Source organism: Capsicum annuum, chromosome 8 (genome assembly GCF_002878395.1).
Source record: "Capsicum annuum cultivar UCD-10X-F1 chromosome 8, UCD10Xv1.1, whole genome shotgun sequence".
NCBI classification, from domain to species: domain Eukaryota; kingdom Viridiplantae; phylum Streptophyta; class Magnoliopsida; order Solanales; family Solanaceae; genus Capsicum; species Capsicum annuum.
The window spans coordinates 8,476,264-8,498,395 of NC_061118.1; the positions used below are offsets into that span (position 1 = coordinate 8,476,264).

At 37.7% G+C, this 22,132-nt stretch overlaps 1 protein-coding gene across 1 annotated transcript in view; it reads left to right on the top strand.

Annotated features, from left to right (window-relative positions):
* LOC107839007 overlaps positions 1–22,132 on the top strand; it is a 38,469-nt gene that overhangs the window by 10,546 nt on the left and 5,791 nt on the right. The window contains exons 3-7 of the mRNA XM_016682334.2: positions 3,268–3,449; positions 3,642–3,926; positions 4,107–4,165; positions 4,258–4,294; positions 4,398–4,469. Coding sequence (XP_016537820.1) covers positions 3,268–3,449; positions 3,642–3,926; positions 4,107–4,165; positions 4,258–4,294; positions 4,398–4,469 — 635 coding nt within the window. The remainder of the gene's footprint in view (positions 1–3,267; positions 3,450–3,641; positions 3,927–4,106; positions 4,166–4,257; positions 4,295–4,397; positions 4,470–22,132) is intronic.

Below are 22,132 nucleotides of genomic sequence, written 5' to 3' on the forward strand. Positions count from 1 at the left end.
AATGAAGGTGGCAGAAATGCGGATGTTGCGCTGGATGTGTGGGCTGACTAGAGGGGATAGAGTTCGGAATGAGAACATCCGGGAGAAGGTTGGTGTGACACCAGTGGAGTGCAAGATGCGGGAAGCCCGATTGAGATGGTTCGGACACGTGAAGAGGAGTGGCATGGATGCCCCGGTCCGTAGGTGTGAGAGGCTAGCGTTGGATGGTTTTAAGCGGGGTAGGGGTTGGCCGAAGAAGTAGTGGGGTGAGGTGATTAGGCGAGACATGGAGCAGTTACAGCTCACCGAGGACATGACCCTAGATAGGAAGGTCTGGAGGACGCGAATCAGGGCAGAGGACTAGGGCCAGCCTGAGTCGCTAGTGTAGGGAACTACGTGGTGGGGGTTTATTCCTGTTAGGAGTCCGTGTCCCATGTTTTATTATGAATCTGTGTGTTTTCCTTTGTTTTAGATTACTTATGGGTGCCGTATTTATGTTATGTAATCTTGTAACCTTGTGCTGTGCTTTACTATGTGTTTGTGTGGTACCGCGTGTCTTGAGCCGGGGGTCTATCGGAAACAGCCTTTTTACTTCTTCAGAGGTAGAGGTATGGACTGCGTACATCCTACCCCCCCCAGACCCCACCAGGTGGGAATACACTGGGTTTGTTGTTGTTGTTGTATATATATATAAATATAACTACAAAAAGAGTTGAAAGGAAAAAGGTGTAAAATAATAATTTCGTATAATCTTATTCGGTTATCGGTTTATCCAATAACCCAATAAAAAAATCAAAATCGTGTCAATAACATAATATCTTTTTTATAAAATCATTAAAAAATCGTTAACCGAATAAAGATAAATCAATAACATTTTTATCGGTTCGATTTTTATACACCCGTAACTTAAATTGTGATTTCTTTTGTTCATGTGAGTCTCCTCAAATCCTAACCGAAACACTAATCAGAAACTAATATAAAACATTAATCGAAAAAATTAATTTCATATTTTTAACACACACACACATAAAAAAACTAAGTAAAAAGGAGAGGGGGAGGGGTAGCTCGCTTAGGGGTTGAGGTGGGGGGGATTTACATTTAAATTAAAATAAGGGGGCAGGGGCGGTTAGGTGGGTTGGGGTGGGGTGGGAGGGTTAGCTACATGAGGTGGGGTGGGGTTTCATTTAAAAGAGAAAAGTAAAGGTGATGGGACATGGGCAGGTATAAGTTCTAATAATTTATTACAATGTACAAACACTGTTTGTAAAATGTAATAAATTATTACGTTTTACAAACAGTGTTTGTAAAACGTAATAAATTATTATAAACTACATGATTTGACTAAAGGTGGATGTGACAATACACTGCTCTCCTTTTTTTTTGTTTTTTGTGGAAAACGTAATAAATTATTACGTTTTACAAACTGTTTGTAAAGGTTAATAATTTATTACGTTTTGCAAACAGTGTTTACTATTCATTTCCGTCAGTTGACCGTTAAGAAAAATACATAAAAAGTAATAATTTGTTATGTTTAGCCTATTTTGGTAACTAATTAAATAGGTGACCTATTTTGGTCACTTTTTTAATTTCGTGGCTTATTTTGGTTCCGAGTTCCACATTGAGATTGACTGCCACTTTGTCAAGGACAAGATTAAAAGTGGTCTAATTTAGGCTATTCTTGTTACTACTCATGATCAAGTTGCTGATCTTCTCACCAAGGGGTTAAGTCATGCTCAACATATTCATTTAATAGGCAAGCTTGGTGTGCTGAACATTCTACACCCTACAGCTTGAGGGGGAGTGTTACAATATGTAAATACACACAAGATGCCTAGTTAGTTAGGGATGTTAAATACAATTAGTTTGTTATCAGCAGTTAGTTTGTTATCAGTTAGTTAGTGGTTGTTAGAGTTGATTAGCTGTCAATGAGCTGGCATGAGCTAAGATATTTTTCACAAGCTCACTTGCTCTCACTTCATCTATAAATAGATGTAACCACACAATGTACAGTTAGTTTTTCAGAAACAATAAAACATTTCCCTTCTTCTTCCTCTGCTCAGCTATTTCTCTGCATCCATCAATGGATGTGTAGGAGCTATGGTTTAGATTTTCACATAAATCACCACCTTTTCTGCCCTTAAAGTTAAAAATTACTTAAATATAGTGATTTTATCAAATCTTCATTTCAAACTTATTTACACATTATGGAAGGGAGGTTTCAAAAAAAGTGTACAACTCTTTCTTGGGTTGTATAGAGAAGAGGAAAGGAGAAAGAGGAAAGGAGAAACGAATAAAAGGTAAAAAAAACACGAATAAAATGTAAAAATTCTTCACCTATGTGATCCACTATGATTTCAGAACAGAAAAATTCTCATTTCTTTTATTCCTCTCCCATCAAACTAAGGTCGAAGAAAATACATAACTGGTCCATTAACGATACCCTTTGATTTGTTTTTTATGTTTCTTCTTCCTTCATATCGTATCTGGTCAAGCATATGATCCCAAACACAGATTCTTTGCCTTTGGAACCAAATTGCAGATCATTTCAAGTTACGGTGTCTTCGTAAAAGTTGCCATCTAACTATAAAAAATGTTACTCTTTTCATGATTAAGATTTTACCTAATCTGGCAATGGTAAAATGGTCCTGGCCCGGATGGAAAATTTTCTTTCCACTACTCTGAGGAGTGTCATGAGTTATATTACCATCATAATATTCAATGATGGACTACCGACTAGTGATGGAGGAACTCATCTGGTCTCCAGAATGCAGATTCTTTAATTTATGTCACAAGATTCTATGAACCATCAGCACAGAGATTGCTCTGTCCTATACATTCCAAAGATTAAAAGTCATTATCATTTGATTGATCAGAGAGAAGTGTAGTTGCATCTCCGAAAAAAGACGCTCTTCAGTGACTTCAAAATTTTAGTTTTCCTTATCAGTACGATTAAAGATTTAGCCCATGCATTTCAAGATAATGATGCTAAAATAGGTGTTTTGCGACGACTTAAGATTGCCTTTGTGTCCGACAAAATCCATGTAGAGAGCAAATTTTCATATTGCAAATATTTCATTACACTTTAATAATTCCAATCTTTATTATTGACAAATTAAACCTTGTATAGATACTTTTTAAAACTTGTCCTACAATCTGTACTTGTCTGTACATTCTCTTTGTGCTTTTTCTGACTTTGAGCAATGAAGTATGTACTCGGCCGTCCTTAAAATTTTACTTGCATAAAATCTATGTTCAATTGTTTCTCATGATATATTTGCTTATGTGCAGTCTGTGGCTTTCACTGCAGCTCCATTCTTTGTCGTTGCTCTGATCTGGTTTGTGATCTTCGCGCTGTGCTTATTGTTCATCTGTATCTGCTACTGCTGCTGTAGAAGAGTACCTTATGGCTACTCTCGAGTAGCTTATGCTCTCTCTCTCATACTCCTCATACTTTTTACCATTGCTGCAGTGTATTCTTCTTCTCTCTCTCCACCTTGCATATACATATGCTTATGGATGTCTACACAACATTGATATCTGTTCTCACATTATGAATGCTGCCACTTTGCTCAACTTTTCACTTGCAAACATAGAAGTCACATTCCGTTCTCTCTGTTCTGGTGTGCCCATTTTATAACTTGAGTATTTTGTTCCTTGTGCAGTGTTGGATGTATCATTTTGTATATTGGCCAGGGAAAGTTTCACAGCAGCACAATTAACACGTTGGATTATGTGGTCCATCAGGCAAATACCACAGCTGATAGCCTCAGAAACATCTCAGGTTATCTAGCAGCAGCCAAACTTATTGCTGTGGATCAAGTCTTGCTTCCTGGTTCAGTTCAAACAGACATAGACCGCATCCAAACCAAGATTAATTCTTCTGCTAATACCCTCGCTACTAAAACGGAAGACAATAAGGACGACATAGCTGGTTTGGTAGAGTCTGTGTAAGTGATTTTTGATCCCATGCTTGCCATAGGTCAACAACCAACTAAAGTGCTCCATACTTCTTCACTACTCGTACAGGCTAGCTATGTTCTTGCTTATCTAGTTGCGCTTCAATCCACCAAACTCAGATATCCTTTGCTGTTTTGGGTTCTAAAATGCCGGTGGTAATATTTATGCAGGAGATTGGCTCTTATCGTTCTATCAGCCATTATGCTTTTGTTGGCATTTCTGGGATTTGGTAAGATGACCATTACATTGGAATGCTGATGTGTAATAATTATTTAACAATTTCTACTAATGAATTTGCTCTGGTTTCTTTTCTCGTTCCAGTACTTTCAATTTTCGGGATGCAGGTTTTCGTTTACATGTAAGTGAACATTTTATATTACTCGGCTGTTCATTCTTGTATTTCGTTTCCTTGGGTCTGCTCTTCTGTTTAAATAAATGCTCTCCTGTTCTATTTTGTGCAGCTTGGTGATTTTTGGATGGATTCTTGTCACTGGGACTTTAATTTTGTGTGGCATATTTCTTGTTCTCCACAAGTAAGCCCTGTTCTGCATTTTATTTCTGACAGCGTGCTGTTTTACCAAGTTAGTAAGAACAAGACTTCTCTTATCTTCTTGTGTGCGGGAAATCTTCTCCAGCTTCAAGTGATAGGTGGTTCTGTTTTACCCCAGAAAGGATATTCAAAGTTAGCTTCTATGTGATGTTAGATTCAGCTAGTTCTGCATTTCTGTAGCCATCATCAACATAAAATTGCTGGTTTCAGCTGGTGGCAGCCAGCCAGGCTTTAGATATTGGTATTTGATCATTTACCCACTTTAACTTTATGGGCAACTTTATAGGCGACCTTTTACCTTGTGGCAGAGAAACTGTATTCCAATTCTTGAAAGAGCGCGAGAGATGTAAAAACTGCTAAAATCTGATTAAATTGTGCAAATGTCAATCTTCAATCGGATGCTATTCCGTTCCAATTCATGTGTCACCATTTGACATGACAGAAAATTCAAGAAAGAAATTTTGACTTTTGAAATAATTAGACTTAACATTAAAAATCTTCTTCTTTTTTACTCTCTATTTGTTTTCCTTTTTTTCTTTTTCTCTTTCTTTATCCTGTTAGCCAGACTAAATTTCCACCACCCACCATCTCCATTTTCATGCTAAGAAGCCACTGAACTGGCATGAATTTTATCTGTACTATGTTTTTTGTTTGCTACCATTTCAGTTTTTTTAGGTGGAGAAGCTCACCGTCCGGAAAGGTACCAAATTTGCAGAGAAATAAAGCCAGTAGTGAAACCAATCCAACACCAATTTTTACTACTTTCGTCCTTGAACTACTCCGGTGTTATAGACATACATTGACTTGATAACCAACAACTAAGAATTTGCTACAGCTGTTTATTTCTATTAAATGCCGGATTTGCTGGTTGGAAATATCTATTGACTGTTGAAATTGAAAATTGTGATTTACTTAGCAATAAAGTACCGAAATGCATCCAAAACCAAAATTGCTTAATAAAACCTATTTGATAGGGTAGGCGGCCTACTAGATTGCCTAATTTAACTTATTAATTTCTTATGAGTGAAACAAGTTTCCTAACGTGTTTCAACTAAGCTAAAGCAGTATAAGTAAATGAGACAAGGATTTTCACATGGAAAACACCCGACTCAAAAAGGTGTGGAAAACCACGACCTGCACTGCTATAGGATTTCACCCCAAACTCCACTAAACAACTTTGAGCCTCGACAAATGACAAATTACAAGACTTATGTAATCTAGTAATTATAAACTCTAACTCCTGCTCAACACAACTCACAAACCTCCCAAGGTATGTGATCCCAAGTCTTCGAGTTCCCCAACTTGAAAAGAATAATCCTAATCCAGTTTATACTTCACTGAAACTAGAATTACATCAATATTACAACTCAAGAACCAAACCTAATACATAGAAACTAAGACACCTTATTTCTAAGTAAAAGACGACTTGTTCCCTCAAGCTGTGAATTGCTAAGTCAATTTATCAATTGCTTTTTTCTTTGTAAGTGCGTGAGTGATTGTGTTCTCTATTTAAACACAACTCTCCAAAGAGTTCTTCATACCAGACTTCTATTTCCAGTGAAACTCCCAACTCTTTAGAGTTTGTTGTGAAGTGAAACTCCTTCTTCAACCCAACTACCCTTCTCTTCATGTGTTGTAATCAAACTCAATCTCTTTATCTTCACACGTGATAATTGATTTGAGTTTATCACTGCATCAGCTCATCCACCCCTGACACCAAGTCATCTTATCCCCTTATTTTTGTGAACTCTTTGTGGGTTGTCCTTTTTTAACCTGTATGTTCGTGAACCACTTCAACTAACATGTTTCAACTATCTTGTCAGTCACCAAAACTTCACGAGCTCTAATAAATTCCCCTTTTTGGTGATAACAAACCTCCTGTCTGTGCAACTCCTGACTTTTCTTGCAGTCACTAAGTCGAGAACATTCTATCAAGAAACAGGTTAGTTATGAGTCATAAATTTTGCACGACCCAAGTCTTCCCCCTTTTGGCATCATCAAAAAGTTCAGATAGAACATGATCAAGGCCAGTGTGCAATGCTAAACAAATCATGGCCACTGGGGCTATCACCAAAACAATTAGAGTAAGATTATGTAATTAAACAGTGCAATAGCTAATACAGAAAAAGAGTAGACATAAGCAAAAGAAAGGTGATTTCATTGATTTAGCAAAATATGATCTACATTCGAGCAGAAAAAAGAGTAGCATCATGAACAATCTAGGCACTAACAAAAAGAGGCTTAAAGGAACGAATTCCTAAGGAACTAAAAGGGTGGAGCTGAAGAGGTTGAAGGAACAGGTGCAATCAATTGTGTCAACTTGTGAATGGCCTCTGGATTTTCTGTTTTTTCCTTGGCAAGGTCTGCCTCCAATGTGAGAATTCTGGCCTGAAGAAGTTCCTTCTCTTGAGCATGAGTGGCATGAACCTCCTCCAACCCAGCCAAGGAATCAACCAATTCATTGCACAACCTTTGAGTAGGTGTGTCAGTGCCTCATTGAACCAGGTAGAGCAGCATGGTTCAATCTACCAAGAATATCCTTAGTGGTCTGGAGAGACCAAACTTGTATCGAAACAACATAATCCTCAAAAATTGAGGCCAACCAGAATCCATAAAGAGCATGAGCCTTTTTATCATCTTTCAAGAGCACCCTTTGCATATGCTTGATAATGAGGCTAGGTAGATTGGTCTTCACATTTGTGTCAAGCAACTCCATGACGGTAAGATCCAGGTAGTTGGCTTCAGTGAGCTTTTCCTTTTGTGGCGTGATCATTTTATAGAGCATATCAAAGTAGAGCTAGTGGAAAGGGGACATTTCTCATATAAGCACACGTCGATGCTGAAGCAGATTAGGGATTCCCAGAGATTTTCCTAGTGATGGCTAATGCAGATGCCATGTGATCTAAGGGAGGCCATTCAATCTTGACATAGTGATCCCATCCACAAGTGGAATAGGAAGAATACGAGCTATGTTCTCAACTACTAAATGGATAGAGACACCATACATAGAGGTGGTGAAGAAATTACCTTAAGTAGAACCATTTGTGTAGAACTCATAGACCTCAGGCCTACCAAATTTACGAAGACCAGCCTTGGAATTCAATTTTGCTCAAGAGTGTGGCCATTTCAGGTTCCACTAAATCCAGTAATAACACGTCCTCGAATGAAGGACCTTTTTTGGAAGTGAAGACATGCTCTAGATGCGAATTAACAGGTTTAGATGTGTCAATCTTAGTGGGATTAGGAACATCATCCTTAGTAGCTTCAAAATCAGAGGATGGAGCAGGTCGAGTGACCTGTTTTGAGGACTTGGATTTCGAATATGCTTTGGATGATGGAGAGGACTAGAGACATTTCCTTGGAGGTGATTTCTTGGAGGGGGTGGATGAAGGAGTAGGTCTAGAAGGTCGAGGAGTAGAGGTTTTTGGAATAGGACGTTTGATGATCTTTCCTCGACGAATAGACCTCACCAGGAGATCAGAATCAGATGGAGGAGGTCGTTGAGTTGAAGAAGGTTTCTTTTTTTTTACTTGCTTTAAGAGCAACTTAAGAGTAGCAAGTCTCTTGTGTTTTTCTATTTCTGGTGTGAGGGGTTCGAATTGGAGTTGGAGAAGGAGAGAATACTGGAATAGCCTCATTCTCAGGGATAGATACACAAGCCCCAGATGATTTGACCAAACGAGAACGAACTCATTTTGGAACAGGTGTGGGAGAGGGTTCACTCTCAGCGGGTAGAATTTGAACAAGAGTAACATTTGGATTAGATCAGGTGAAGAGGACTGATTGCAAAAGGGGTCTTAGGCAAACGAATCTAGCATACATTTGAACTCGTTTCAAGCCCTAAAATCTGACATTTTGAAGGGAAGGGAAAGGAATGAGAGATTTGTGGAGTTTTGGCTAAATCAGGATGAAGGGTAATAACAAGGGAGGATGATTTTGGAGTGAATGAGGAGTTAGTGGAGTCATCTTGAACTGGGGGGATGGATTTTGAGAAGCCATTTGAGGAGTTTGAAGAATAACCTTTTATGAATGGACCAGGTGAGTGTATTGTGTGAGAGAGAGATAATGATGAAGGTGGAATGGTCGAGGATTTATATAGATGGAGTGAGAGTGAATTAAAATGTGAAGAAGGAAGTTGAACCGTGTAGGAGTGAATGATTAGGAATAGGAAAAGTGTCAATGTTTGGAAAGACGGCAACAACTTTTTGTAGAGAAGGACTCTTGGGTTTTGGCGGTTACAAAATAATTTAAATAGGTGGAATGCAAGTGCCTAGACATTCCATAATGCATATTTAATCACGTACTCAAGCAAATCATACTTGTCAAAATCCATGAGCTCCATTGCTTTAAGCTTTCGCTGATTCTGCATAACTAGGACCTAGTTAAATTAAACTATCAACTCGCTGAAATTAAAATACAACTAAATGTGCAAGACTGAAATGAGTAGCAAAAAAATTGATTATGCAATAAAAAACTTTTCTAGCCAATCATTGAGGGCGGTTCATGCAATTTTAATCATTCCCAAATCTAACATGTTCTTTTGAAAGTGTTCTCAACCTAATGCCTTGGTAAAAATTTTAGCAATTTGTTTTTCAGTGCAACAAAACATGAGTGTTATATCACCTTTCTCAACATTATCTCTAAGAAAATAATGTCTAATATCAATGTGTTTAGTACTCTTATGTTGAACTGAATTCTTTGCTATATTTATGGCACTAGTGTTGTTACAAAAAAATGGAACACAACCAACATCCATACCAAAATCTTGCGATTGCTGTTTAATCCATAACAATTGTGCACAACATGATTCGTCAGCTGCATACTCGGCCTCAACAATTGACAAGACTACAAAATTTTGCTTCTTAGTGGACTAGGAGATTAAACATGATCAAAGGAAGTGTGCCATACCTGTTAGGGGTATGCGTCGTCGGTTCGGTTCGGTTTTGTGTTATTGGTTCGGTCTATCGGTTTTTTATTTTTAAATATGCAAAATCAATAACCAACCAATAAGATATTTTCTTATCGATTTTCGATTGATCATTTTTTGGTGCTTAACGGTTCGGTTTTCGGTTTAACCAATAAGAAAATGCTCATAAAATAAAAATAGTAAAAACTAACATAAAAAACGAAATCTTAGTTGTCGCCAAAATCATAACGCAATGCGTTTTAGTTTACAAGAATCTTTACTTTACAAGAATCTTCAAACTTGAACTGAATGTTAGTTTGGAAAAAAACTGAATTCTAATTGTTGGAAGCTACTAAATGCTTTAAGCTTTCCAATACGACAATAGCCGAGCTTTGTATTGTGCTTTTGTTGCCCTGAATAGGTTAATACTTTGTGAATCTCTGAATTATGAATAAGGAGTGTGTGTGTATATATATATATATTAGTAATATAAATATTTATATTTATAACACAAATAGGAGTAAAACAATAACTTATTGTATCCTTATTGAGTTATCCTTATTGGGTTATCGGTTTAACTGATAACCCAATAACCTAAAATCGAAACCCAACCGTTTACCCAATAATTTTTTTTATAAAACTAATAAAAAATCGTTAACCCAATAACCCAATACCAATAACCCAATAGCATTTTTTATCGGTTCGGTTTATCGGTCGGTTCGTTTTTTGCACACCCCTAATATCTGTTGTGGTTTTCCTGTCCACTAATAGCTTGCATAGTCAGCATCAGCATAGCCTACCAAGTGGAAATTGCTTCCTTTAGGATACCAAAGACCTAGATCAGTGATTCCTTTGGAATATCTCAAGATCCTCTTCACAGACTTAAGATGAGATTCCTTAGGATTTGCTTGAAACCTTGCACATAATTCTACACTAAAGACAATGTCAGGTCTACTTGCAGTGAGATACAAAAGAGACTTTATCATTCCTCTGTACAATTTTTGTTCCACTAATGAACCTGTTTCATCCATGTCCAGTTTTGTGGCAGTTCCAATGGGAGTGCTTATTTCCTTGGCATCCTCCGTGGAGAATCTTTTGAGGAGTTCTTTCACATACATTTGTTGGTGAATCAGTGTTCTAGCATAAGTTTGTTTGATTTGTAGTCCCAAGAAGTAGTTGAGTTCGCTGATCATACTCATTTCAAGTTCACTACCCATGAGTTTGGCAAAGTCATGAGTCATGTTGATATTTGTAGAGCCAAAGATGATGTCATCCATATAAACCTACATAAACCTGTACAATTAGTAAATCCTTGCCATTAGTTTTCAAAAGACTAGTATTGTCAATTTTACCTCTTGTATGCCCATGTTCCAGAAGGAATTTTGACAATCTTTTATGCCAAACCCTTGGAGCTTGTTTCAGTCCATACAAAGCTTTGTCAAACTTGTACACATGGTCAGGAAACTCATCATTTTCAAATCCAGGTGGTTGCTTTAAATACACTTCCTCTTTTAGATAACCATTCACAAATGCACACATTACATACATTTGATAAAGAGTAAATTCCTTCAATGCAGCAAAGCAACAAGGGCCTTATTGCTTCAAGTCTTGCCACATGAGCAAATGTCTCATCATAGTCTATACCTTTCTCTTGATTGTATCCTTGGACCATGATACAAGTGAAATGGCCGCTTTAGCTTTCGATGGCATCATTCAAAGTCACTACGTGAAGAATCAAGCTTTGGTCCCATGGAGGGCACGGGATCATACTTGTAGGGGTTATTTTGAGCATGCCATCAAACAAACCCGTGTGTGGAAGATTGTTTGGAGCCTTGAAGACTAGAGGACTCACGGGTTTGGACCACATTTGATAGTTCACGGTTTTGGCTCCTTTTATTAAGGTCATTTTGGTCACTTAGCCTCAAGGTCATTTTGGTCTCTTAGCCTTGTCTAAATGACACTCCATTGCCACCCACCTCATTAAGGGCATTGGAGTAATTTTATCTTTCTTTTGTAATATACTATATATAGTCTATTTTAGGTCATTTCTCTATAGTTAATGAATGATGCATATTTGAAAGACTTATTCTCTCTTTGGAGAGTGCAACACCTTAGTATAGCTCTTAGCTAGGGCTTGGAAAAGCCAATATTGTTCTTTGCTTGGAAACGGTGGATCTTGAGGTGAGTGATTCCCTTGGCGGTCACCGTAAGAGTGTGTTGTTGTTGTTACATTAATTAGGGGTTTAGTGTTTGAATCACACTTTGTTCCTAAGTCTTGTAACAAATCTATATCTCACTATCTATCCTTTTATTCTTGTAATCTTGTTATTGTTTGTAGTGGACTGTTTTTGTGTCTTGTTGAATCCGAAAATTTGTGTTCTTGTTGTCATCTTGTTCTTCACGATTTGTGGTTGTTTTGGGTGTCAAATACACCTTTGTTTCTTGTATTCTTGTTGTATTTGTCGAATCCGAGTGAGGTCTCCATTTGGTCCACGATTTGTTGTGATTTGTGGACCGTTTTGGAGGGTGTATTGGACTGTTTTTGTGGCTGTTTCGTGTTCCTCTTGTTTGTCTTGTATCATTTGGTATCAAAGCATGGCTTACAAGATCAATCTTAGGCTTGGTAGTTGAAAAATACAAAAAAAAAAAAGTTGTGTCCTTGATCGAGAAGTTGGATTTTTATTGTTGTTGTCTTGGCTGAAAAGTTGAGTCTAGATCTAGGTGTTCTTTTGTTTGATTTGTTGTTTCTAGTGTTAGCTTTCTTCTTCTCTAACACTCTTGACTCTAGATCTAAAGATGAGCTTGAATTGTTGAGATGGTTGTTGTGAACAAGTTAATCGCCATGTATTGATGTTGTTGTTCTTGGGCGTGTGGTGACCTTTCTTGTGGACTTGGGCTGGACGTTTTTGGTGTTGTTATTGTTCTTGAAAAGTTGTTGTGTTCTTGTTGTTCATCCCAATCTTCACCCCTTTTTAAGACTAAAACACCACACTAAAGGACTTGGCCATTTGTTGGAAGTTTGTAGTTGACCTTTTTGTTGCGGAATTGTTGTTGTTTTTGGGAGATTGTTGTTGATTTTCTTGGTGATTGTTGAAGTGTTCTTGATGTTCTTCCAAACCTTCATGCCTTGTTAAAATAAAGTGAAAGTTATATCCAAAAAGGTGAAGGAAAAAGTGTGAGAACTTTGTTAGTCTTGAAAGACTTACCATCACTCACCAACAAGTCAATCATATCTCAATCACTTTTCCAAAGAAACAAGGTCCATGTTTTAAGGAAAAGTACTACAAAAGTCAAGTCTTGAAATTTGAAAAAAAAAAGAGCTCAAGACTTATTCTTCCCTCCTTAAAACAAATTCCACCCATCCAAATTAAAATTGGTCAAGACTTGGGCTTTGGAAAATAAAAATTGTAGAAACCGCAACCAATACGTGGCTGCCACATCATCAAGTTACTGTTCACGCATCGAATTTTGGCTCAAATTTTAGATTATTAGTTTCACTTTATTGTTTCCTTAGTTTCCTGTCTTTATTCTAGAATTAATTAACAACTAGTAATCACCTACTTAGTTGTAGATTAATTGTTGAATCTGTTCCTTTCGTGTCTTCGTTATTTGTGTGCTTTTTCTCGTTTATAACTCGTAGTAACTTCTTTGTTTCAAGTTCGTAAGTAAATTTTATTTTTGTGTTTTGAGTCGATCAAACAAGAATCTATTCCGACCGTCAAGTAGAATTGACATTCTATTGACTACCGAGGTATAAACAACTTTCAATATTCGCCACTCCAATTGTGAGAATCACAAAGGTGAGTGTATACGAGTGTTAGTGAGAAGCTTTATTACTAATCTTGTTTGTTCATTCTGTAGGTACAAAGGTGATATAAGGGGAACATGTCTTCGATAGCCGGGGATTATTGTGACTACAACATGGGAGACTGATTGTAGTGAGAGGTTTTATGGCTACGAAGTTGAGGGAGATTGTGGGGGCTATGAAAATAGCCATGATCAAAACTTGGGCAGATTTGAGGGTCTCGGGTTTAGGGGAGAAAATGAGGGGAATGATGTGCCTAGTGTTTATGGTGAATTTGGAGATGATGTAGGACTTCGTGATGGTTATTATGATGAAGTTGGGGCATGTGAGGAGTCTTATACTTCCCACTCTGAACCTACATTTGGTGTTAGGTATAACCCTTTCATTCGCAAAGCTTATGAGAGCTATGATGAGAGTACGCGTGTGGAGTGTGAAAGATCATATTCTTCACCTTGTAGTACTTCTTATCAAGATCAACATGGTGTGATTGGTTATACTAACTATAGTAGAGGTTGTCCCATGAGAAGAAGAGGGCAAGCATCTCCAAAACCGACGGGTACTCGTCTGCCTTACAATGTTGATCCAATGAGGAGTGTACACTCCGGAAAGGTGACTATTTGTGGGATACCGGGCTGCCTTATGGTGTTGAATGATAGGTACTACGGAAACTACATTCTTCCGTCCATGTTTGACTACTTGGGGTTATTTTGAGAGCCTTTACTTGTTCCATACTACTTGGGCGAGTTCAAGGTTACCGAGAGGGTAAAAGTTGTCTTCTCCCAATTTGATTACCATGAGGAGGTGTGGTGCGATGTTTTTTCCTTAACCTACGGTCATATGAGCTTGGGTGCCGATTGATTTGCACGACATCAAGTTCCTAACGTGCAAAATTGGCCTAATGTTGTAAGAGACCAATGGGGAAATCGCCTCATAACGTACTTGCTACCCAAACCGCAAAGAGAAATGCTTACCTACTCCAATTCGGTTTATGATGAGAGAGAAAAGATTGAGGGGAGTAAGGGAGTGCAAGGTGGTAATCAGAGAGTGAAAAAAGGAGAGGATATGTGGAGCGAAGTGAGGGGATTGCCACCAAACCGTGCTAACATTGGTTGTCATTCCATTTCTAAGGACATTTGTGTAGGTACCAACATGGCAAGCGAAGGCGAATAATGCCAAAAGGAAGTTGCTGCCCAAGCTTGTGGAGGACCTTCACCTCACGGCAAGGAAGAGTTTACTCAAGATCTTAAAGGTAAAATAGCTAACTCTTACACTTTAGTGCATGTGAATGACAATTGTGTAGCTAGTAAGCCATTAGTGTGAGTAGTAGCTTACTTATTTATGAGTCTAATGATTCCTTGCCTCTTGTTGATGATGTACATATTGTGAGTTTGGTTACACTAGTTGATCCTATTGATGACGAAATTGACTCTTCTTGTAAGATCAATTTATGTCCACCTAGTGTCGAAGCCTATATGTTGAACGGAAGTACATCGTCTTGTGTAATTGGTGTTGATCAACTTGTTTGTGAAAATTATCCCCCACTTGAGTATGTATGTGATGTGCTTAATAGAACTCAAGTGAGTAAAGTATTTGAAAATGTTGGTTAACAAAGTGGGAGTGAACCCGAGATCTCTTCTTGGGGTAATCTTGTGTTTGGAACATCCTTGAAACTTGATATTGATTATTTAGAGTGTGAGGAATTTGCTTATTCCAAATCTATCCGTGAGGTAGATCACACTCTCTTTAGGTGTAATGTCTTGTTTGAATATGATTTAAACACTTCTAATAAAGCTAGTCGTGAAAATAATGGTATAGCTTGCCTTGGAAGCTATAGCCTACATGCTAACCCACTTTGGTGTGACAACATTCCTCCTAAAGATGAAAATCTTTTCCTGGAAGATGAGAGTACTCTTAGGGGTAAGGAATGTGTAGTTCCAGAAGCTACTTCTTCTTTTACTTTGTGTGACTTTATTGTTAAGAGTACTCATTGTTATTATTGGGAAACTAGTAGGGAGTACACACATGAGGGCACCTTGGTAAAAGTCGATTTGAGTGATACCTTTCTCTACTCTCTATTTGCTTTGGATGATATGTATGCTATTATAGAGAGTGGCATTTAGTTTGGGAGTAGACCACAGGAAAGGGGAGTGTTGTCTAGACCCGTGTCTATGGCCACTTTTCCCATTTAACCTCGGTGCCAAATGTAGAAATGGTGATGTTGGTGCACCCAACTTGTTACTTGGTCTACATGACAAACATAGTATCACTCTTGGTGTATCCCATAACCAAATCCTTCGTACATCTTTCATTGAGTTTTTAATACTTGTTGGAACCTTGAAGTTTTGATAATGACAATATGAATGAAACAAGTTGATATGAGTTAATTCAGTGCAACTAAAAACTTCAACTTACTGATCACATGGGGAATAGAACAAGTTGAATTTGATTCAAACACTTGATGATAAGGGAAAGCAAGTTGAGTTGAAAAAGGAGTCTTATGTAAAGAAGGAGTTTTACTTCTGAGTATATCTTGAAGAGTCCTATGTGTGGGAGGAGAAAGATTCTGATAAATTAATATGTGTTGATTTAATGAATTGGAATTTGACTACAACACCAAGGAGATAAGAGTTGGAATTGAAGAAGGAGTCTCACTTGAAGTAAAACTCTATGCAATGAGAGTTTTGATTAGAGGAGGAGTTTGAAATAAAGAATGACTCTTTGAAGAGCTGTGCTTAAATAGAAGATGCAGCAGTTAGAATAATTTACGCACTTAAAAAACAGAAAAGCACAATCGACAGATTGACTTTACGAAGTGCTACTCAAATCACTGAAGAAACACGTTGAAGAACCTGGTCCTCAGTATAGAATCCAGCTAAGAGTTTTAGCGTTGATTTTTAGAGTTGTTCATTGTGTTTGAACTATTGATATAATATTAGTTTCAGTGTGTTATAAACTGAACTAGGAGCTAGTTTTTGAGTTGGGAAAACAGAGACTTTGGGAACGCATACCTTGGGAGGTGTGTGTAGTTAGGAATTAGAGTTTATAATTCCTAGTTGTTGAGTTATAGGGATTAGAGTTTATAATTCCTATTTGTTGGTTACAAGAGTTTTGTAATCAGTCGTTGTTGAGGCTCAGAGTTATTTACTGAAGTTGGGGTTAAATCCTGTAGAGGTGCAGGTCGTGGTTTTTTACACCTTTTGAGCCGGGTGTTTTCCACGTAAACATCCACTGTGTTCTTTACTTTCTATTTTACTGCTTCTGTGGAACACGTCAGGCAACCCGTTCCATCAATAGGCAACAGCTAGGCGAAAATAAGATAATTAGTAGGGCACGAATTCTTAACAAGTGGTATCAGAGAGGTTGTCTTAAAAAAGGCTAGCACCTAAGACAAAGATCAATATGATGAATTTCGCACTACCTACTAGTCACAGTGAAGGTCAATCCACTATTAGACCTCCAGTCTTTGATGGTTCTCACTTCATTTGGTGGAAAGCTAGGATGGAAACATTCATTCAAGGTGAAGACTACGAGTTATGGGATAGGATCACTGATGGTCCTACTATTCCAATGAAGTTAGAAGATGGGAAACAGGTCAAGAAAGTAAGAAGTGAATTCACTCCTGATGACTTATTGGCATTAAAGAAAAATGCTAAGGCCAAAAATATTTTGGTCTGTGGATTAGGACCTACTGAATACAACAGGGTATCAACATGCACCACTGCTAAGCAAATTTGGGATGCTCTAGTAAATGCTCATGAAGACACATCTCAAGTAAGAAAATTCAGAATTTCTCTTCTCTTCACTGAGTATGAGGCATTTAAGATGAAGGAGAATGAAACCTTGCATGAGATGATGACAAGGCTTACTGCCTTAACAAATGAGCTGACCTCCTTAGGAAAAGTTATATCTAAAGAAGAACAAGTCGAGAAGGTATTGAGGGTATTACCAAAATCAAAGTGGAATGTTAAGGTGACTGCAATCAGGGAAGTAAATAAGGATCTTGCAGGCATGACCCTGGATGAATTAGTGGGGAATTTAAGAACTTATGAAATGAAAATTGATGAAACTAAATTGGTAGCAGCTTGGGGATTTGACTTAGATGATGATGAAGTTGATGAAGCAGTACTCATGGCTCTAGGAGATTCAGACTCGGAGGAAGAAGATGATGCTTCTGAGGTAAGTATACTTGAACTTAAAGAAAAGTTGCGTTTGTTTTCTAAAACAAAACTTATTTTCTTGATGAGTGCACTAATTGATGACTTCCAAGAATCAGTTTCTGATAGGGATGAGCTATTTAACAGTCTTGCAAGAATCAGATTTGATTTTATTGATTTAGAAGCTTGCAAGAACACTGTTGAACAGGAAAACTTCTCTCTCAAGAAACTGGTTGAGCAACTTGATTCTTCAAATAATGATCTTTAAGTCTGAAGTTCTAAAATTGACACTCTCTGAAAAAGGAAAAAACACCAAGAGTAAAGAACAAGAAAAAGTTGAATTTGAATTGGTCAAGTACAAAGAAGAGTGCAATAATGCAACAGAAATGGTGAATAAACTGAGTCAAGAAGTCTCTAAACTAAAACTTGACCCTGAAAAAGCAAACAAGTGGACAACTTCCTCAAGAATTATTCATAAGTTGAGTGAAAGATGTCACAGTGAAAAAGCTGGGTTGGGTTTTCACAAAAGTCTTGATGTTTATCAAGACTTATGCTATATCTGTGGAAACCTTGGACATCCAACCACTGAATGTCCAGTTGCTGCCAAAAGCTGATCCAGCAGTCTAAATCTGGCAAATAAATTATCTCAGATCAAGAAAAGGATAACTAAAATTGGTCAGAGAAACGGGTCACGTAATCTGTTGCCAGCATGGGCTAGAAGAAATCTGATTCATCCATTTACTCATAAGAAAGGACCCAAGCTTGTCTGGGTGCCTAAAGTTAACCCCTAATTTGTTTTGCAGGTGAGAGTGAAAGGAGGCAAGCAAAATTTGTGCATAAATAAAGCTTGCTCAAGGCATAAGACTAGAATAAAATAAAGTTTCTTTCTCTCACCACATTTAAAGGGGGAATGGAACATTTGAAAGATGGCCAGATTTGTAGTGCTCGTGTAAGGGGAAAGCAAGGGAGATTTAAAAAAAAAAATGAGAAAAGAGGATGACTGTGAAAGTGATGAGCATGCACAGGAACATGTTGTACCACCTGATTCAACTGCTGTACAGACTGAGGGCATATTGACAGGGGGGACAACAAATAAAGAAATAGATGCATTAATAAAACCAACACAAGTTGCTGGTAATTTTGTTAGTAGTTCATAAAAATTGGTGTTGTCAAAAGAATCTTGAGATATCTCATGGGAATCAATGGCTTGAGACTATGATATCCAAAGGAAAGCAATTTCACTCTTGGGGGCTACAAAAATATTGACTATGTGGGTTACTTAATTGACTGGAGAAACCCCAAAGGCACTAAGTAGAGAGCATTTTGAAAGGAATAGGTTAGACTTGGGGATGATTAAAATTGCATGAACTCCCCTCAATGATTGATTAGAATAATCATTTTTCTTTGTAATCTTATTAGCTGAAAAGTTATTCTATTCAGTCTCGCACATTTAGCTGTGTGTCCCAATTTCAGATTTTTGACTTTTCTAACCTAATTTTGTATTAGATTGTGCAGAAAAATAGGTACGAGCAAGCAATTATGACCACAAAGTTCTTCTTATCAGGTATGTTCTACACTGACATAAGCATAGACTGTCTAAGTTGAAACAGTTGAGCACACCTGTTCAATTCCACACACTTCATCCTCTCATTGTCTAATAAAGCTAATGAATTGTTGACCAAACTTTCTTTGATTCTCTCTAAATGGGTGTGCACAAGTGTGTTAATCCTATACCCGAAATTCCTTCTTCTTTCTCAACCAAAATATCAGTTGTGTACCATGGATTTGCCAAGCTTGATCATCAATCACATGCAACATATGTTTCTGAAGAATGAAAAGGGAGAGATGCTTTCCCTTTTAGTTCCTAATTGGTAATTTTTTTTTTTGGGCTTCTCAGTTCTAAATCAGGTTTGACTTATAAAAAACAAAATTGATGTTCTTAAACAGATGAATCATGTTGCTCTACCTGTTTCAATAAGGAGGGCTAAGTCTCATTTGAGAAAAAAAAGTTCTGAACTAGAAGCTGCATAAGACAGTCATGAGCATGCCATCAAACAAACCCGTGTGTGGAAGATTGCTTGGAGCCTTGAAGACTAGAGGACTCACGGGTTTGGACCACATTTGATGGTTCACGGTTTTGGCCCCTTTTATTAAGGTCATTTTGGTCACTTAGCCTTAAGGTCATTTTGGTCTTTTAGCCTTGTCTAAATGACACTCCATTGCCACCCACCTCATTAAGGGCATTGGAGTCATTTTATCTTTATTTTGTAGTATACTATATATAGTCTATTTTAGGTCATTTCTCTTTAGTTAATGAATGATGCATATTTGAAAGACTTATTCTCTCTTTGGAGAGTGCAACACCTTAGTATAGTTCTTAGTTAGGGCTTGGAAAAGTCATCCTTAGTATAGGGCTTGGAAAAGCCAATATTGTTCTTTGCTTGGAAACGGTGGATCTTGAGGTGAGTGATTCCCTTGGCGGTCACCGTAAGAGTGTGGTGTTGTTGTTACATTAATTAGGGGTTTAGTGTTTGAATCACACTTGGTTCCTAAGTCTTGTAACAAATCTATATCTCACTATCTATCCTTTTATTCTTGTAATCTTGTTATTGTTTGTAGTGGATTGTTTTTGTGTCTTGTTGAATCCGAAAATTTGTGTTCTTGTTGTCATCTTGTTCTTCACGATTTGTGGTTGTTTTGGGTGTCAAATACACCTTTGTTTCTTGTATTCTTGTTGTATTTGTCGAATCCGAGTGAGGTCTCCATTTGATCCACGATTTGTTGTGATTTGTGGACTGTTTTGGAGGGTGTATTGGACTGTTTTTGTGGCTGTTTCGTGTTCCTCTTATTTGTCTTGTATCAAACCACCAGCCTTGCCTTGTTCCTTGTAATTGTTCCATGTTCATCAACCTTGTTTTTGTACACCCACATAGTTTCAATTTTAGTTTTGTCTTGTGGGGGTGAGACTAAGTGCCAAATGTTGCTTCCTTCAAACTGATGAAGGTCCTCTTGCATGACAATGATACACTCTGTTTCATGAAGTGCTTCATTCCCCCTTTTGGTTCAATCATTGATAGAAAAGCTTTGGATGCACACAGATTCTTCAGCCCTGATCTTGTGGTTGTCCCTGAAGTAAGATCAGTAAGAACATTCTCAACAGGATGTGATCCCTGATACTTATAGTTCTTTGGCACCAACCCTTGTTAGCTACTAGGACCACTGAAAATGGTTTGTGCTGGAGGAGTTGGTGATTCAGTTCCCCCTGTCAATGTGCCGCCAGTCTGCTCAGTGGTTGGACCAGGTTGACTAACCTGTTCCTTCTCCTGTTCTTCAGTTTCACTTTCATTTTGCACATTTGTCTCAACACAAGATTCATTACAAACAACATGCTCACTTTCTTCAACACAGTTTGTTCTTATATTTAAGACCTTCTAAGCTTTACTATGGTGAGAATACCTTAAGAAAATTCTCTCATCACTCCTTGTATCAAATTTTTCCAAATTATCTTTTCAATTATTATGAATGAAACATTTGCAGCCAAAAGTTCTTAAGTGAGAAATATTAGGTTTTCTATCTTTGAGTAATTCATAAGGAGTCTTCTCAAGGATAGGCCTAATCATGCATCTATTCATAATGTAATAGACAATATTTATGGCCTCAGCCCAAAGATTTTTTGTAAGATTTCCCGCAAACATCATTGTGCTAGCCATATCTTCCAAGGTCTTATTTTTTCTTTTCTACTACATTTTGTTGTGGTGTTGTTGGAGCAGAGTATTATGATCTATACCATCTGTTGAACAAAATTCCAAAAATATAGCATTTTCAAATTCAGTTCCATGGTCAGATCTTATGGAAATTAAGGAAGTGCCTAGCGTTTTTTCCATTTTCTTGATGAATATAGAAAAGATATCAAAAGCATCTTCCTTGGAGGCTAAAAACAATGTCCATGTAAACCTAGAATAGTCATCAACAATTACAAAACCATACCTTTTGCCTCCTCTGATTTGTACCCTCATAGGACCACAAAGATCTATGTGGACCAGGTCCAAGCACTTGGTTGTGCCGACATGGTTCTTAGATTTGAAAGAATTTCTTACCTGCTTCCCCCTTACACAAGCACTACTAGTGTTGTAAAAGGCGAACGCCTAGTCGCCAATGACGAATGGCGAGGCGAGGCCTGGTCGCCTCTTCACGGGGTGGCGCTGTGACATTCAAAAGGCGTCGCCTTTGCGAGAAAGGCGACATGGCGTGGCGTGGCGACAAAGGCGTCGCCTTTTTTTTTTTTTTTTTTTTATTTAAAATTAGGGTTTTAGGTGTATAAGCTAATTTTAGGACTTATTTACCCATTTTGGCTCTACCAACTTACTAATTGGTGACTGCGGCTGCTACCATTTATCTCACAAGTTCGATTTCGACGACCGGCAACGTACTTCGGCGACTCTCGCTATTCTACTCCGGTAAGTAGTGAACTACTGATTTCTATTTTTTCTTCTTCTTTCTTCTTCTTTCTTCTTCTTCTTCTTCTTCTTCTTCTTAATCTTGCGTCCAACACTTGTATTTTGGTGGTGTTTTTTTTCTTCCTTTTTTTCTCTTCTTCTTTTATTTTCCTTCCTGCTTCCACCGTATTCTGTAACAGTGTTACAACCTTACACTGTTACTGTAACAGTAACCAGTAATCTGCTGTAGCCTTATTATGTAATTCTTTTATCTACTATCTGTTTTTAATTCTTGACTTGAAATATTTCCTAATATATTAGTGTTATTGAAATTTTGATCATTTA